The following is an 18701-nucleotide window of genomic DNA, read 5'->3' on the forward strand; positions in this document are numbered from 1 at the left end:
ATACAGATTTCCTGCCATGTAGGCTGGAGGGAGATGGGCTTGTCATTACCAGGCCAGTGTGAGCCTGAGTGTGTGTGTGTGTGTGTGTGTGTGTGTGTGTGTTTGCGGGCATGTATAATTAGGCAGCATAGGGGCCCACCAGCCAATCAAACTGCCATCCACCACTCTCCCACCCCTCCATATTCTCTGTTCTACCCAGATACCCCCGCCCCACCCTACTCCACCAACCCCACCCGCATCTACCCTTCTTACTGGTCCCCAGCATTTCGACCCTAACCTCAGGCCTGGGGGATGGGAGGGGGTGGGGTGTGAGGGTGTAAGAGTGTGAGGGTGTGAGGGGGAGGGGGGGGGTCTGTTGATAGCACTAATTTTCCAGTCACCACCCCACACCAGCCCCTGCAGCATCCACAGAGAGTTGTGCCACTCTGCCTCCATCTTCCCCTCCTGCTCCCGTCAACCTGACACTGGAACACCAACTGGTAGATGAGTATAAAGTCTACTGGAAATGCTAAAAGCCTGATGTACACCTTTTAAAACAACCTGCTCCTGCATGATCCCACCATCCTCACTCCCACTCTTCAAAAACCTTTTCCAGTGCTACCAGTTTTGTGTGTGTGTGTATGTACATGATAGTGACAGAGTGAGGCTGCACACACAGGAAGTAGACAGCTGTGTTTCCGTACGAGTGGCTTCAAAAAAGCCTAATGAAGCACTGGAGCAAAGCTGAATTTACAAAAACACAAATAATTCAGGCTGACTGAAATCATTCCTGGCAAAGAGAAATATTAAACATCCACTGATATGAATGTGAAACTTACAAACTTGAAACAGAGTTAAATTATGTGTTTTCTTTCAAAATATGGTACATGCCAATCGTGAAGCTGGAAATAACAGCGACACATCAGAGTTGAATCTACAAACGATCAATCGTGTAGTAGAAGATCATCACCAGCTGCACCCGTTTACTTCCTAAAATTAATGGAGAAACTTAATCAGATCACAACAAACTAATACTGATTCAAGTTCAATTTCCTATCTGACAGTGTAACAGTCACTTGCTCTCAGCTCTTTGTAAGGAACTCTCACCCTCCTTGGATATGAATGACGATATTCTCTAGTTGTATATTTTCCTGCATGTTCCTTTGTTTTGGGGGTTGGGGGAGATGGCAGCGTGGACGAGGGATGACTATGCATTATTAAAAAGCCCAGAGTGCACCAGCGATGAATGTCTGCTTGAAATCATCTGGGGCGGGTTTTTTTTTTATTGTTTGTTATTTGCTTTTTTTTTTTTTTTTAAAGTGAAATGGTGTGATAAGCCTCTTGGGTTTTCCTTTTTTTTTTTTATCTCAACTGCACAAATAAGTCGTTTGTCTCTCCTCTGTGTTGTTGTAATCGCTGCGTTTTTTTATCCATCACTTCAACTTTTATCAGTGTCAAAGAGTAATTCATCCGACAATTACTCCTCCTTTGATTCTCCTATTCCTTCTGTCCTGTGTATGTGTGTGTTACTACAATAATAACTGCTTTATATGGCTCTGATTGTTAACACTTCTCTATGACCTACTGAGCTGTCACAATCTAGCTTTTTTTTATGACATTCACAAAGCTACAGCCAACACAAGAAAACCATGAGAGCTTATATACGAATGTGTGTGTGTGTGTGTGTGTGTGTGTGTACATAACAGCATGTGCTCTGGCAGGCGAGATCCCCGCTCACCTCATTTGCCCCGAATCTCTCCCCTAACTCCCTCACCATCCAATTATGTGGAACGACCCTGTCTAGCCGACCACTGTGACATATCAGTGTGTGCATGTGTGTGCGCTGTTTCTATATTAAACCGGCTTCTGATTTATAATAAGATAGAGCTTCCTTAAATATAATCTTTCGCTCTGTTTCTGTCAAGGAGAGAGACAGAGGAGGGGACATAGATATCGAGAAAAGAGTGTGTGTGTGTGTGTGTGTCTGTGAGTGTATGTGTGTGTTTGAGAAAGAGAGATAGAGCGAGTATTCATCCCGTGCCAGCTGAATTCACTTTGATCTATTGAGGTCAATGTGGAAATCATCTGAATCATGCTGTGATTGGGCAGACACCAATAAGGAGCATTACCCTTCCGCACACAAACACTCATACAGTCAAAACGTGCTCACGACGCTGTAAAACGTCTCATGTGTTATTTATGCTGTTTGCTTGTCATTAGTATTTGTTGCTTTCACAGACACACTTGCGCAGGGAGCTTGTTTGGCGTTTTTAAAACATACCCAGAGAGGAGATGCGTAAGACTGCTCCATAAAAAAAAAAAAAACACACAGTCTGTCTGTTTATGCACAGCTGCACATGTGTGTCTATGTGTGTGTGTGTGTGTGTGTGTGTGTGTGTGTGTGTGTGTGTGTGTGTGTAAAATGAACACAACGGCGCAGTGTATGTCTGCACTCCACAGATTAATTTCTGAATGATTGATTTCATCAGATGCCCACCAATAAACTGAAAAGCCGCCATCAGATGGAGTGTTACAGATAGACACACACACACACACATCATTAACACAGTGGACAGTGAGTACGGTGAAGGCATCGGCGTCTAAATAAAGAACTACTGCGCTCTAGTGTTTAGATTCTGCCAATACAAGTTCAGGAGCTCAAGTAAAGACCTTCAGTGAGTGTGGAAAATAACATAAAGCTAGAGGAGGAACTGATGGGGAGAGCAGTGTTTCCCCTGGGATTTTTTTTCAGCAGCGGTGCTGTTGGATGCACACGCAGCCCACAACGTCAGGACTCGTATTTGCGCACGCCGGCAGTGGAATAACTTTGTTCCAGATAGGTTTATCCACGTCCACAGAGTCATAATAATTTACAGGAACTTTCCACACCAGAAGGGCTCTGGAGGTCATTGTAGTAAATGTCAAAAAATGAAATGTCTCAACAAAGTAGGGGGGGTTTGGGGGGTTCAACCCCGAGAAAATTTTTAACAGTACACTGTTTAAGAAGAACAGTGAAACAAAAATGCTTACTGGTGAAGTAGGCGCTATGTCCTGAAGTAATCCTAGAAAGTCATTAAAATAAATCATGTTACTGACATGAATAATACTGAGTGAAGTTTAGAAAGAATGAAGAATGCAGACATCAGTCAGTATCAGTCCTTCCTCCTGTCCTCCTCCTCCTCCTCCTCCTCCTCCTTCTGCTGCTGATGTGATTCACTGCTGCAGGTGCTGCTGGTTAAGATAAGAGGCTGGTTTGTCTCAGCCTGTAGCTAAGTTTACAAGAATGTGACTAGTTTCAATATACGAGGCAAACTAAGTTAAACATTTACAGCAGCGACATACAGACAGATTTTGTTTTAGCTTGTTCATTACAACCAGCCTAAACAGATTTTCTACATGTTAATGCTTGTTGAGATGGCGGTTTGATAAATTACTCTTATTGGCTTTTTACTTGAAGGTTTTATTGCACTTCAGTAACTAACATTGTTGTCGTCAATTCTTTCACTTAACCTGGTTCACTGTCTCTATTCACACACAATCACAATGGCTGATTTTGGTGTTTGCCAACAGGTCAACCTCTCAAACCCCAGTGTATCCCTTCAAGAGCTGTGATTAACACTAATGTGAAACTACAATGAGAAGTAGACTGACATTGACTCAGTGTCAGACAAAAAAAAAAGCTGTATTTCAAATTCCATAACCATTAGTTTTTGGACAATCCATTAATGGTTGAGACATAGGAAAAACTCTTGTCATGGTAGGAAACAACATGACATGTAATGAAAACCAGAATATAAGCAACAAGTTCAGTTTAATAACTGAAATGAATGAACACAAATGCACCACGACAAAACTGTCACTGTTACAGATGTCCACATGAGGGTGCTGTCCATATGTTCAACATCCCATAATCCCCCTGACTCTGCTCTACATTATGTCTCATAAATGTTTGAGCATGCAGGACCATTCACCTGTTTACCTTAAAGTCTGACAGTATGTGACAGTGACACAAACCAGCAGCGTTCAATAGTTTTGATCAACTCTTTGGAGTTTCTCAAGGTTTGACATAAAATCTCAATGTTAAAAAGAAGATTTTAGCTCTTTAGTTAGTTTACTTAGTTTTAGTTCTTACAATATTTTGAAATAATTAGAACAAAAGCTTTGATTGAGTTCTGATTATTAGTGGAAACAAGAGGTTCCATGAACACAGCTACTGATAATGTGTAGCAGGTGAGTGTGCTTGATGCAGCAGCTGCAGCTGCAGAGGGATTTGTTCCCTCCCAGCAGGCCGGTCGCTGCACCTCTCGAGTCAGGTGGACTGTACCAGGACAGGATACAGCGCTCGCTGACACATGAGAGGGACACTTACTGCAAATTAAGAGAGCGAAAGCTGCATTGTCCAGATCTCTCTCTCCTTTCATCGAGATCATCAGTTTTCAGTCGTGTGTGGACTGTCTGTGAACCAGAGAACCCTGTTAAAAACCCACTTCTGTGTCCCAGTCATCTTTACAGTTCTGCTCCAAGATAAAACAAGTAACTTTCATCTACGCTAATCATCATGAGATGTCTTAATAACATGTCATACTCTGGCCCCTACAGAGGAGGCATTAACATCACCTCACCACAACTTAGCAGTGGAACAAACCAACAGAAGATTGCTGTGGGTGGACAGATGTGATACCAGGAGGAAAGCAAACAAATGTCCTAAGAAAGTAAAGTATACATACGACACCCTCTATATCCTGAAATGTAGGAGAGCTGGAGAGAGCGTCTCTTTAAATCACATCCTGACAGCAAACGGCGCCGTGTTGTATCGCTCTCAATTCATTTGCCAAGAGCCTGTGGCTAGAGAGCAATTATGAGAACGCACCAATAAACACTGTCTGATCCTACAGACAGTCTCTCAACACTGAACGAGCAGATAAACTAGATAGAAGATAGACAACTTCCTACTGGAGTGATCTCATACTAAGTAGAATATTATGCTTGTACTTTTAACTCTTGACCCGCGGGCTCGGTGTAGCTTGTGTTTCCACACGGAACCGCGATGACACTCAATACCCACAGTGGGAGCTCCTGTGACCTGAAACTCAAACACTTCTTTCCTTTCTCTGACACGGACAATCAGATAACCAGGAGCAAACCTTCCTGTCCTGACTGTCTTTGTACAGAATAAACTATTATAATATTATTATGTTGCTGTATAACTAAAACAGCAGGTGGCTTCCATTACTGCGGTTCATGAACACTTTCAATCCACCTGTTTATTTGTCCATCTGTTTCTATTTCCACCCAGAAGTAAGATGTGAAAGTGATAAGCATCGCAAAGGAAGTCCTTAAGAAAATCACCAAAGCACACTGAGATAAGAGAACTGAGACTTCATTAATGTTTTTAGCATAGGTATATAAAACAGTTATACTTCAGTGAAAGCCAACGGTCCATTAATTCCCCCGTGTGCGGCCGACAACAGAAATAGCTTTCATGAGAGCGACACACAAGTGAGGGGACTGACAAAGGCTTGGCAAGAAGTTGTGTCTTGTAGAGCTGAGAGAGAATACCGCTGTGTTCAGTCCCAAAAAGAAAGTCATGTAATGAGAACATCTCCTGTGGTGACAGCTATGAAAGCTAAAAAGTGCTAAGTCTGAGCCAAATCTCTTTAATACAGAGGTGATGATCCACGACAGCCCATGAAAAGCATTTTTTCCTCTGGTCTGAACATGGTTGCCATCTGACATGGCAACACTGTCACCATGAGAGCGTCACACACCAGCGGGGAGAGCACAAGCCCGCCATTCAGAGACAGAACGAGAGCAAGAGAGAGATCACAACTTGTTTACCGAACATTCAGTTCACTGTTATCCCATATAGTTTGAGTTTGGGACGGCCCCTGCCTAACCTACCTTAAATGTATTGTATATGTATATGGTGGTGTGGTTATGAGTTGCTGTTATATTCTTTTGTGTCCATAAAGGTTTCGGGTGAATGTGGGCATGGCAGGCAGCCAGACTCAGAGCACCTGGGCTTAATGCTCCATAGGATAAAAGGCCAACTCCCAGCGCTGTTCAGGCTCTCTCTCACTTTGACTCATCCCAGCCAGCAGCTGCAGGCTTTTGCTTTTTGTTTTAGTTTTGTTTTCTCTCCACAGCACCTTCCACACCACTGCCCACACATTCACATCACTGACGTTACTGACTGGCACACTCCATATATGTAGTCATTTCTTCAGTGGTTTACTTTGTTACAATAGATATCTTTAATTTAACCGCCATCCGTTGTGTCCATTCCCGTATTTGTCATGGCCTAGGATCCGGCTTATGACAAGTTAGTTTAGAGCACATTAACAAATAAGCATAAGTCCAAGATGTGTTTTTTTTTCCTCCTTTGTTTTTACTGCACTAGGCTTGAGGAAGCATTAGGATTTGCTGGTTAACAAATGCCAACACTCTGTATGAAACTTGTACGAAACAGCTGAAAAAGGAACAAAGTAAAAGGACAAAAACCCAGATTATGTTCTCTCTCCTGTGCAGTCTGAGCCAGCAGATGTTGACCACTGGAGCGAGGTTGCCACTAGCCGCAACTATTGCACTGTGCTTCCTTCTGCAACAAGTGATTGACACAAAACATTAAAAAAAAACCCAACTGATAGAAAACTTTACAATCTGTCTGGCGTGGAACAACAAGTTATGACTGATCCCAGTTGTTACCATGTCATTACCCAGCTCTCACCTCTAGCTAATGAGCTAATTAGCTAATGAGCTGAATTAGCCCATTGGCTATATACCATTAGAGGTATATATTTTCAGAACAGAAGCTTGATGCATGAATTATGCATACATTTGGACATGACTGAAACATTTGGATGGCTTTATCAAATTTTTTGGATATATCAGACTACGTGCTGAGGTTAGAGAAAATTAGCAATGCACCCACACCCACAGTTTCAGTCCTGCAGGCAGGAATCTGTAAGAATCGATACCCCCAACAGTTCTGGGACCGCATCATCAAGTTGTGGTTGGTGCACTGAACCCATCTAGTTAAAGTGGGAGTAGCTGTGAAATTAGTAGTGAACCGATATGTGGCTGACATCCACTGAAAGTGTGTCAGAGAAGAATGCAGGGCTCAGCGAGCCCATATGCACTGCACACACACACAAACACCAGCTCTTTACCACACACACACACCACAATGGGGTCTCCATAGCAGCCACAGTTGTCAGCCAATCAGAAGTGTCCTTGTGCTTTCTGAGATTTCAGACCGAGAGGAAGTTTGTCAACAATAAAAAAAACAGAGTTGAGCCTTTGGTGTGTGGCTGCATGCGAGCTGCATCTATATAACGTCTCTATCCTACAAAAATGAAAGATACAAAAGTATAGATGAACCGGTCTCGCTTTGAATCGAGCCGTGACTTCACGCAGCGCAAGAAATAATGATATTCACATCATTCACATGTAGTTCACACTCTGATTGCAGGGAGACTTACAAGTCAATTCCTGTATTAGCCACAGTGTTAGCCACCAAAATAGAAAGTGCTCTGATCAGAATCACACTGGGCCTAACATTAATGTGTGGCCCAAAATCAGATGGACTGAAAAACAGAATAGGAACGAGGGAGAAGAATAGAAACCGAGAACCTGTCAGAGGGGACAGGATGAGAGGAAGCAAGTCTCTTCTTCTGCTCTCAGTTTGCAGGCCAGAAGTCAGTAGAGTCATGTGGTTATTGTAGCTAAATGTAACCTGTGTTTTCCATATCCTGATAGCCTCAGAGCTAACATGCTTTTTCATACAATAATTGCCTGTCATCTAAGACACCTGAGCGGTTCGTTCATTTAGCAGAGTTGCAAAGGTGCCGTGTGAATCAGCCAACTGACAGGAAAACCACCACTCTCAGCATCCCTTTATCTTGCATTTACTTGAACTGAGAGCATTTCACATTAAGAATGAGTTTGCATTTCCTGTTCTTCTGTATTCCCTCGTGCAAACCCCTAGTTCCAAGCTGTAATCTGAAGGAAACACAGTAAGTGATAGCCGGCCTGAGTTTGTTTGTCTAGTCTTTGTTTAAAAATGAGGGTGAGCGAGGGGTATTCCAGCTCAACCCTGTCACAAGGGAGATGGAACAGCAGCGGGGGGGGGGGGGCTTTCGCTGGTGGATGGAGAGTAAAAGGCTTTTGCGGCAAGATGACCGTCACCTCCAACTGGCCTGTAACCCCTCCCTGCTCCTTGTGATGTGGAAACCTTTCAAGCGTAGCCATGTCCCTAATCACGAACCCCATGGGAAGTCCACGCCTTTGTTGATTCTTGGAATGAACACACACACACACACACACACACATACACACACAAAGGGCAGTGTGCCAATGTCTGATGAGCAGTAAGGTGGTGGGAAATCAGCAAGTGTTAACAAAGTTTGGGGTTTTTTTTTTTTCCTCAGTAATTTTCTTGTTCTATCTCATTCCGTGACAATCTTCACATTATCTGATGACTCCATAAATCATAGTCACCATCATGCATTTGTCAGGCGCCTAAACCACTTTCATTGCTCATCACAGTCTCAGCAGTTAGTGACTGAGGCTGCTGACATCAGTCGGCTACGGGAGAACACTGCATCAAAGCACTCTCTTAAGAAGTGACAGTGACTGTGCTGTGTGTCATTGGAGCATGGTATTTCACTGACGGTGAGGGTGTGGGTGGGGGGGAAAATAAATAAATAAATCACCTTACAAGGAACTGCAGTTCTGTTTAAATCACCAGGTTAAAAGGATAACAGTGAATTGATCCTACTGTTGTCCAAAAACTATTACGAACATGTGAGTGAGCCACACCCTTGCACTGGGTGACTTGCTCCTTCATAACAAAGATTACCATGACGATAGAAAAGACTCCAAGGACAAATTATAGGAAGGAATAAGATAGAATCAGGCTTTGGATACACGCACAATACTTGTAAGTAGGATCAGTTCATTGTTGGTTTCGCTTATTTGTTGACAATAAGAAGAATATAGAAAACTGACTGACAGCCGTATCCTTTAGGTTTATCACTGTACACTGCTATGACAAATAGAACAATTACGACTGATTTAGAGTGAACAGGATATAAGTATATATGCATCTACATAACTAACTGTGCCTGTGCACATGCACTAGATGTACACTGCGTTTCACACCTCTGATTGAGAACTAAGGTCAAGGCTCCCACACACACAGATATTCACTCCTGCATCCATCTCATGAACAAGCATTGATGCTGCAAAACCCACATCTCTGCTATCACAGAGACATCCTGTCAGCAGTCACCACGGTATATTCATCGCCTTAGTAACACAAGTCAGACCATAAATAGTATTTTGGTCTTGAGAACTTAAAGCTGTAGGTTCTTTGTATGTCTTCGCTTTGAGGACATTTTAGATTTGAAGGATGTGTAAAACTGTCCTGTTGTTGATCCCACTGCTGTACCACAGAAGGTTTTGGGAGTTTTAGGGTTACAGGAGATTTATTCTGAAGTTACTTGAACACGCAAATAATTATACTTCCATCTCATGAACAACATGTGGTAGAACTTCGAGGTGCCTGCATCAGTACAGTGTTAAATCAAAGCGGCAATACATCATTATGAAACTGTAACAGAATTTGAGGTGTGAATCAATTCATCACAACTTCAGTCTATTGGTTTGCCAAAATCAACAATTGGGTACATTGTATAAGAAAGCAGGTGTGCACAGGAAAACCAGGCAATGGCAAATGTGCTGGTAGACTGAGGAGCACAAGTCAAAATAATTTGCATGTTGAAGAAAAACCTGTTTATGACTGCACAGGAAGTTAAGAATACTCTTCAGGATGGAGACATATGTGTTTACTTGTCAGTAATCAAGCGAGGACTTCATGACCATAACCTCAGAGGATTCCCCACCAAAGTGCAAACACTGGGTTTAAGGTTTAAGCCTCAAAAACAGAAAGGACAGGCTGCAGTTCTCAAGACGCATGAAAAGAAAGCGATAGAGTCCAGGAACAAAGTTCTACGGCCTGATGAAACATAAATCTACCTCTGTCAAAATGATTTAAAAATCATTAGAAAGTTTGGAGAGAAAAAGGAACAGGTCATGACCCAAAGCATAGCAACTCATCCGTCAAACAGTGGTTCTGTTATGGCTTGGGCATGTATGGCTGCCAATGGAAGTGGCTCACTCACATTATTGATGATTTCACTGCTGACAGAAGCCACAAGACAAATGCAGAGTTATAAGAGCATCCTGTGTGCTCACATTCAGCCAAATGCATCAAAACCACAATTCATCATTCAGCAGGACAACGACCCGAAACATACGGCCAAAGCAACCAAAGAGCTTTTAAGGGTGAAGTGGTAGAATATTTTCGAATGGCTGAGTCACTCAGCTGATCCCAATCAGACTGACATGCGTTCCACTTGCTGAAGACCAGACTGAAGGCAGAGAGACAACAAGCAAGAGCTGAAGGCGGCTGCGGTGAAGGTCTCGGAGAGCATCACCGGGGAAGATACAAAGTGTCTGCTGATGTCTGTGGCAACAAGACTTCAGGCAGAAGAGGTGCAACGGATCACAAAACTCATGGTTCAGATCATATCACAGTTTTGAGTCACAGCTCGGATCATTTTTCAGATAAAGTCTTAAATGAAAACAACATTCAAGATGTCCGATGTTTGAATATAATCTTAAACTAAATGAAATACTAATACTCAATTGTTAAAGTAAAGTGCAATATGAGGCGTGACACCTTCTTCCTCTAAACATGGTAGTGAATGAAACAACAGTCTGCGTCCACATCATCAAAACTTAATGATAACGTACAAACACGTGTCTTGTTCTGCAGCTTGTTCAACGAGCCACCAAACAAACATTCACCAGGGAAAAGTGCACCGCTAGACAGCTAAACAGTGTGTAAACACACCTGTAGATGTCACTTTGGACCCCTTAGATGCCTGTTTGGTCATTGTTCTTCAAAATCCCCATTAGTGACACGCTGTTTATCCGTGACTTGTAGCTACAGCAGTTTGTTTACTTTGTCTCCAATGAGACATTACATTTTGCAGTTAATCCGCGGTTCACATACATGCCAAACCATGGGGGACGATCCGTACAGTTCATGGATGAACTGTTACACCACTATCAGGCACTCATTGACTGCACAATGATTTTCCACAAAATATCAAATATGATGACTTGGGTTTGTATCTGTCCAATTATGTTTGAACCCCTGAACTTTGGGCAATCTGTGTTAAAAGGGCTATATCTGCCACACGCATCATCTTATATTGATGTAAACCTCCTCAAATTAAAGCTTAGACTTTAATGAGCTACTTTATCCATTATTTTATCTCAAAGAATCTGAAGAACTGAAAATGTCTAACTATCCAAATACTAACAGTCTGAGCTGTATTTTCATTGTTGATAAATCTGTCAATTGTTCCAAGAGACTCAGGTGATGTCTCCCAATCTAATAGTCCTTATCTATAGTATGAAAACTACAAGTAATAAAATACATTATACATAATTTAACAAACATACCTTAAGAAAAAAAGACCCAAATTGAGTATCTAAGACTTGAGCAAAGCAATGAATTGCCTGTGGGATTAAAGATGTTTTTTGTAGCCAGAGGCTTCCTGCAGCGCCTCCCAGAGTTTTAGCGTTCTGGAATCTGGAGAACAGAGGATGTGAAGGTCCCTCTGTGATACACGGAGCCTTCCTCCTCACCATCTGTCCACTAACAGCCCCCAACTGACTCTGTGGCCTTCAGAGCCAGTACATATATTTACAATGATATAACACAGAGAAAAGTAGCAAAGCCTAACATTTTGATTCATCAATTCATGGGCTAATAGTGTCAGCACTAGATTAGTATCCTCTGAAAAATATGAAGAATTGTATAAGCCCCCTGTAGCCCCATGTGCTACTGTTAAGAAGGCAGAGAAGAGGCTGACATACCACAGAAGCAACCGTGTCTGCCTGAGCTTAACAGCAGTGTTGCCTAGAAGATATCTGAGATGAGCCAGAGTTTTTTTGGAGAGATTTACCCTGATTTGTGGGGATCTATTACATTCTCAGAGGACTGTCTGCCACAGTGTAAAGCCTTCACTTCGTAGTAAGACGCTGTAGTGACTGAGCTGTCAAGCTGTCCAGTAATAATACTTACAAACCAGAAGTGGGTACAAAGCACATACTGTACACCGAGGCATCAGAGCCTGGAAACTATAATTCACAAGTTTATGAGAAAAGCACAAACAAACAATATAGTCTTAGCTGCCATTTACACCACATAGTGTTAACATGGAAACAATGACGGCTGCCCTGTTGCACATGCTGTTCGAGACGGGCCTGAACAAGCCCTGCTTATCTGAGGGAAGAAAGAGCCAAGGGGAAAGAAGAAATATGTGAGCTAATGTTCAAGAATCACTCTCAAGTAGAGTGACAAAAACAGGTTTGTTCCCCAGTTTTTCTTCCTGAGCGCATCTTAACAGAACTCTTCTAACACCCAGTTATCAACGCTAGCCGTGCCTAATTCAAGATCATCAAGAAAAGTCATACAAAACCTACCATGATGATGATACAGCATGTACTACCAGGCCTGCCTGGTGATACTGTTTTATTCTTTACATTACAGTGGGAGTTCATCATGGCAAAAAGCACTTCTGCAGAAAGCACCCAGATGATTAGTGAAAATGAAAACAACCTTCTTATCTGTGTTGACACAATGGTGTTGGATTCTACAATTATCTTTCCTCGGAAAATGACCAACTTCTGTGTAATTTCATATGAGGTCTTACAACAAACATTGGCTTTCCAAACACAGTCTATGTCCTGCAGTGCTAACATGACACACGATGTTCTCTAATTGTATGTTTGGATAAGATCTTCACTCCAAAGACTTTTATTCCAAAATTATACATTCACAGTCCAGAGCCAAAATACTTGTTACCACAAAAAAATATCTCTTATTAGAAGTTAGTATTTAAGTGATGACTCATCTGAACATTTTGCCTACAAGGTTTTTGTAATATTGAACATTTCAGACTTTGCTTGTTCTCAAAAACAGTCACAAAGAATTTCATATTCTAATACATCATGCAGGAGTCATTTTCTAACCCAGGTGCTTTGCATTATAGATTTAGTATTATAGATATTATAGGAACAGAAAACAGACCAGTCACCCGTGCCATTCTGTTGACAAAGCAACCTAAAAACAAACTACTCTTATATTTAAACACAATTAGCTTAATGTAAACTATCACATTTACTTCATCAGCCAAAATGTTATCACCACTTAAACAATGACTAAACACACTTAACCGTGCAGAAATGAAACCGTGCAGAAGTTCTCTGTGCAGATCAAAGTTGCTGTGGGCTAAAAATAAACAATCTATTGAAGCCACATTTGCTCCCTCATTCTACCTCACTCTTACTTTCACTCAATAAAAAAAACAGATATTTCTCCATTAAAATGCTTGTAATAGCTAGAATAGCTGAAAACTAAAGTGTGTGCAGCGTTTCTTCCAGTCATCTGAGGGAGGTCTGCATGCTGCATGCTGGCATGACTAGACGGGACTAATGCAAAACAAACACCAGCGAAAACTTTGTTTTCTTATTTTCAAACTCACTCAGTGAGATCTCTGGATCAACAGAATCATCAGACAAGACAACAAAGCTTATTGCGACAGTCTTACAATAACAGAGAGTTGCTCCAGGTTTAAAGCAACACCGTGCTGTGAATCAGAGGTGAATCAGGAACCATACAGCGAGGCCAGACCTATGGCTTCAGACTCACGTGACCTGATGGACCTCTTCCCAGCAAACACACATTACACAAAAGGCATCAGCATGAGCAAGACCCTTGGCATGAGCCCACTACTGGTGTTCATGTGCATGTGGGAGTAAAAGAGGGCCGCATCCCATAATTCCAAGTGAACCAGGAGCCAGGCAACTGCTGTTGCTTCAATTGAAAAAACTTGACCTCACAGCCAAGTGGGCAGAGGCCCCAAAAAAGCCTCTAGTTCTTCCCACAGCTCCACAAACCCTCCATTGTTTTTAGCCACAATCAAGTCTGTCCACTGATTATCCCAGTTGTCAGAGCAAAACATCAATATCCTGTCGGACAACAAAGATGGAATAGATTAAATGACTTACAGTAAGTGCTTATCCTCACTGACCCACGGCTTTATGGGAAAACGCATGATCCCCTACACTGCTACAGAGGCACAAACAGTGTGTCACCATCAGAAAACACAGAAGGTGTTTTCTATCTGTTCGTCCGATGTTGTATTTAAGGTATGAGACCAACTCTTCAGACATGAGGGGTTTTCACATCGACTCATTTCCAACGACTTTGTTTTAGAGTCGTTCGTTACAGTCGTGTCTCCTTGATAAAGTATGACATTTCAACAAAGGTGTTGTTTTAAATGACAGCCCTCAATTATTACATAAATATGATTTTCCACTTTTGCTCAAAATGATTTCAACATCCAATGCGACAGAGGTTGAGTGCCTTCCTCAAATCAGTTCTCCATTAAGAAGAAGCCTTGGCGTCAGTATACACAGCGTTGGTACCCGGTTGTTACTGAGAGGAAGCACACAGGGCCTGAGGGTCTCATCCAGCCTACCCAGCCTCCTTTCATATAATTCAGACCTCTTACTGTGCAGCTACTCACACTTATGTTATCTATAAATGCCATAAACAGACACATAAAACAATGAAGCCACAAGGAAAAGCTAACAATAAAGTACTTATCCGCCCATAATCCTCAAATATTAAAGGGCAGGACACACATGGGCACGAGGATGTGTCATAAAAATGTCTTGTCTGCACAAAAAGCCTTCCTCAATCTATTCACATGTTCAAGTTAGTCATTCACTTTTGACTCATGACACCCAGATAATCTCAGTCAATATTGCCACACTTTCCTGAGGAAGTCTCAAACAAATGCCAAAGCATTTGTGTAAATGCTGCTTCCTGAATTAGTCTTCATGTTATTACTTTATCTCTTAGATCCCTTCTTCAGGGGCTGGGAAGAAATTGGATTTTGTGCACCAGAGTAACAACACAACATCTTATAAAACTACAACTACTGATAAATCATTAGTGAACTATTTGATTTTTGTTCCACCTGAACACATGTATTCCTGATGCACTTACACATAAAGCCACCTTACGCTTGTCTGTGGGCTTTACACAAAGTTGTAGTTACTCATTAAAATGTCAGTGAGTCATTCTGTATGTGTTTGTAGTGCTTAACCTACCACTGAACGCACAGGACATGACGTCAAGCTGCACCTCCTTGATGTCATATCAGAGGAGTTAGAGGGAGATTTGATTGTGATGAAAAGTCTACATTCACTTTCATGGTCACAAACGCAATCTGAACTACATTTCACAACATATGAAAGTGACTAGTGTCAGTGATGAAAAGATCAGACTGCAGCAACTTGGGTTTGTTTTGTTTTTTTGCTGTCTGCAGCAAAAACAAAAAAAGATCCAAAGATGTCAAAACACTGGATTTGTAATATTTATGGAAACTTTGGCCCGATCTACACAAGAGACATTTGTTACCATAGGTAAGCCCACAAGGTTTATTGATTTAAGTAGCCCTCATTTGTGTTCAAAAACAGTAATAAAGACTTTCATACTAAATACTTTGAATTGTGTTGATCTTTGTACAGAAAGACTTTTTCTCATCTAGCCACAGAACCTAGTTCCCATACGCCAGGCTCTGCTTCACACAACCAAAGTGTATGCTAACATGACTGCCTACAAGCTCTCTGTTCACATGCTATATCTGTACCTCGGGCACGGTCTGAGGTAAACCACTAATCCACTGTACAAGATGAAGTGAAACAAAGACAAAGAGATGCTGGAGCAGGAATTTACTTCTTTGTCTGTATTGTAGTTGCTTACTTTTCCTGTTCTGCCTCTACCTGGAAAGTGTCATGTTGCAGCAGACTTTGTGTTACTGTAAGCGAGCATCTAACAGGCATTTCCCTTAAGTCAGCTCAGATATCTACAACAACAGAGCATGTAGTTCACTTTAAATCTGGTCCTGAGCCAAACTTTTAGGTAGGACCTCTTTGTTTCATGATGTCCGCTTCAAATGGAGGAGCTGGCTAGTCACGGCAGGAAACAAGAGCCAGAAATAAATAAATCACTTAACATTGTTGATCAATAGCAGCTGATGGTGTATTGCAGGACAGTGAATGAGACTGCACTAAAATATTGAGCAACTTGTCAGTCTGTGCATACAGAGGCGATCTAAGTCAAACGTTACATTTGTTTGCATTGATTGTCAACATTTTGTCAATGAAAAAAATACCATATTTAACTTATTTTGGAGTATATGTGTCTTTACGTGTTGCCATTTGCCACACTTACAATGTATTAAGGACCATCCTGAGTTTTCCACTGAGAACGGTGATTCTTAAAGTGGGTCCTGGGACCCCCAGGGGTCCTTGAGGGGGTTCCAGAGGGAATAATTTATTTTCACTATAATTCCATCCATAAGTAGCACAATGACAGTGCATGACTAGTTTTGGTTGGGTTTCATACAAGTTCTGTAATAAAACATCTAAAAGCAAAACTCTTATCAGATGGGGGACCCCGAGACAAAATCTTATCTAATTGGGGTCCATGGTCTAATTTGTGTCAGTTTAGGGGTCCTTGACGTGAACAAGTTTGAGAACCATTGATGTAGAATCAAGACTCATTGATTGCACTGTTATGTTGAGTTTTGTTAGTTGTAGTAATATTATGTGTTTATATTTTTGTTTCTCATTTTATCATCAGTAATGGTAGCAGTGGTAATATTGAAATGAACATCAGTACCTGCAGAAGAGGAGTCATCATGGTCTGAGCTCAGGTACCCATCGCTCCTCCTGTCAGGGGTGCTGCAGCCGGAGCCGCGGGAGGCTCTGCGGGTAATATGCGGGAAGGATGGGGACAGCCTGCCGTCATCGCCGGAGTCAAAATCTCTGCTGTGGCGGCAAGGTCGCCGGGTGTCCCGGAAGGTGTTTTGCGTCCTCTGGCTGTCCCTGGCGACGTGAATCTTTGGTGCCAACAAGTTATTCCTCACGAAATTGTCATTCAGCTCCGCATCCTCGTATTCTCGGTCGCTGCCCTCCTCGTTATCGTTGGTTTGGGAGACCCTGGTCGGGACCGTGCTCCCTTTCTGAAAGGTGGGTTTCAGTGGCGGGACAGGGATAGGGACGGGCTTACCTGTCTTGCCGCTGAACCTGCTCCGTTCATGGCCGAAGGAGCTGCCGGTGATCCCTGCCGTCTTACCTGTGGCGTAGAGCTTCACGCCTCCTCCAAAGTCAGGTAGCTTCTCGCCGTCACACTGTGGTTTCCCCGTGTCCCTCGTCTTAGAGGCCAATGTGTCCGCGTTAAAGTTTTCGTCTTTGCCTCCAAATTTTTCCGGGTCGTTCCTCTTCTGTCGAGACACGGTGGTCTGCAGGTAGATCACCTTGAATTTCTCCTCCGCCAAAGCTTTCTGGAGCTGCTTCAGGTTGGTTTTACATGCCTCCAGCTCCGACTCGATGTCCTCCACAGAGTTCAGGTTCATTTGGGGGACTTCGCCGTCGGGAAATTCATTCCTCCAATGTTTTGCAAATTCCTCCTGTTCCCACATATCGCTGTTCACACCGGGCTTTCCGCCAAACGCAGGCTCGTAAAGCAACAGAGAGAAATGTTAAGTCTTCACCGACAGTCAGCAGCGTGTCTGTCGCATATATCCTCCTTCCTCTGTCCTCCTGTCTCACAACTAAGCAGTCTGAGAGTCTTTACTTTTTAAACATCTTCTGCTCCTTTCATATACAAGTGACAGGCGCGCACCGTGTGTGTGTGTGTGACGAGGATAACAGGTTTACCACGAAAAAGTTTCAAGGCTTCCTGTATCGACGCATGCTGCGTTCAAGTGCTGCTCGGACACGTGTGTGTTTTATAATGTTTTATGACAGAATCAAATAATATACTTTAACTAACTCCTTGTTTTGGAGCGATTTCTGCTCGAAAAACTTGATCCGTTTCTTTATTACCCCTAAGCAGAAGTCCAAATTTAGTGAGTCTCAGCACCCTTGCTGGAGTGTGAATCGGTTTTGGTGGACCATGCACATATTTTATGGTCCTATTTATATATTAAGTCTTTTTGGAGAGAAGTGAAACATTTAGATCCAGAGATTCTGGACCTGAAATCGGATTTCTATTTTTTAAGTAAAAGTGACACATATGTTTTGAACGTTTTATGGCCCCAAGTAAAAAAAAAACAATTACAAAATGCCCCAGAGGAACCCTCCCACCACTGCCCTATTATCAACATAATCAACTCTATTTGCTCCATGGAAAAAATGACAACTTCAAAAAAAAAACCCTTCAACTTCAAAAAGAGAAGATGATAAAAACTGGGAAAATGGGAGTGCTATAATCACCAAGTTTTCAGCTATTTTTCTTTTTTCTGTCTGAACCCTTTTAAATGTACGGAGCCCCCCTGGGGTCAGCTGAGAGAAAAAATATCTATGTGTAAATCTATACTCTCGGTTTAAAAACCCTCGAATTAAGAATCCATGCCAGGTCGTCCCCGTTATACAGTGACTTTTCTGTCCCTATGATTTACTCACTCATATTTTCTCTAAAATGAGTCACATATTTATAATAAACAGCTTAGATTATATATTTAGGTCTTCTTTATCACTTAAACAGGGATAATAGACAATCAATT

The 18701-nt window shown here is 42.1% G+C and overlaps 1 protein-coding gene across 1 annotated transcript in view; it reads right to left on the bottom strand.

The window, feature by feature from the left end:
- abr (ABR activator of RhoGEF and GTPase) overlaps nt 1-17855 on the bottom strand; it is a 131754-nt gene extending 113899 nt beyond the window's left edge. The window contains exon 1 of the mRNA XM_067607562.1: nt 16814-17855. Within this exon, the coding sequence (XP_067463663.1) occupies nt 16814-17615 (802 nt within the window). The 5' untranslated portion in view covers nt 17616-17855. The remainder of the gene's footprint in view (nt 1-16813) is intronic.
- Between the last annotated feature and the right edge of the window lie 846 nt (nt 17856-18701).

The sequence above is a fragment of the Thunnus thynnus genome, chromosome 13 (assembly GCF_963924715.1).
Source record: "Thunnus thynnus chromosome 13, fThuThy2.1, whole genome shotgun sequence".
Classification (NCBI taxonomy): domain Eukaryota; kingdom Metazoa; phylum Chordata; class Actinopteri; order Scombriformes; family Scombridae; genus Thunnus; species Thunnus thynnus.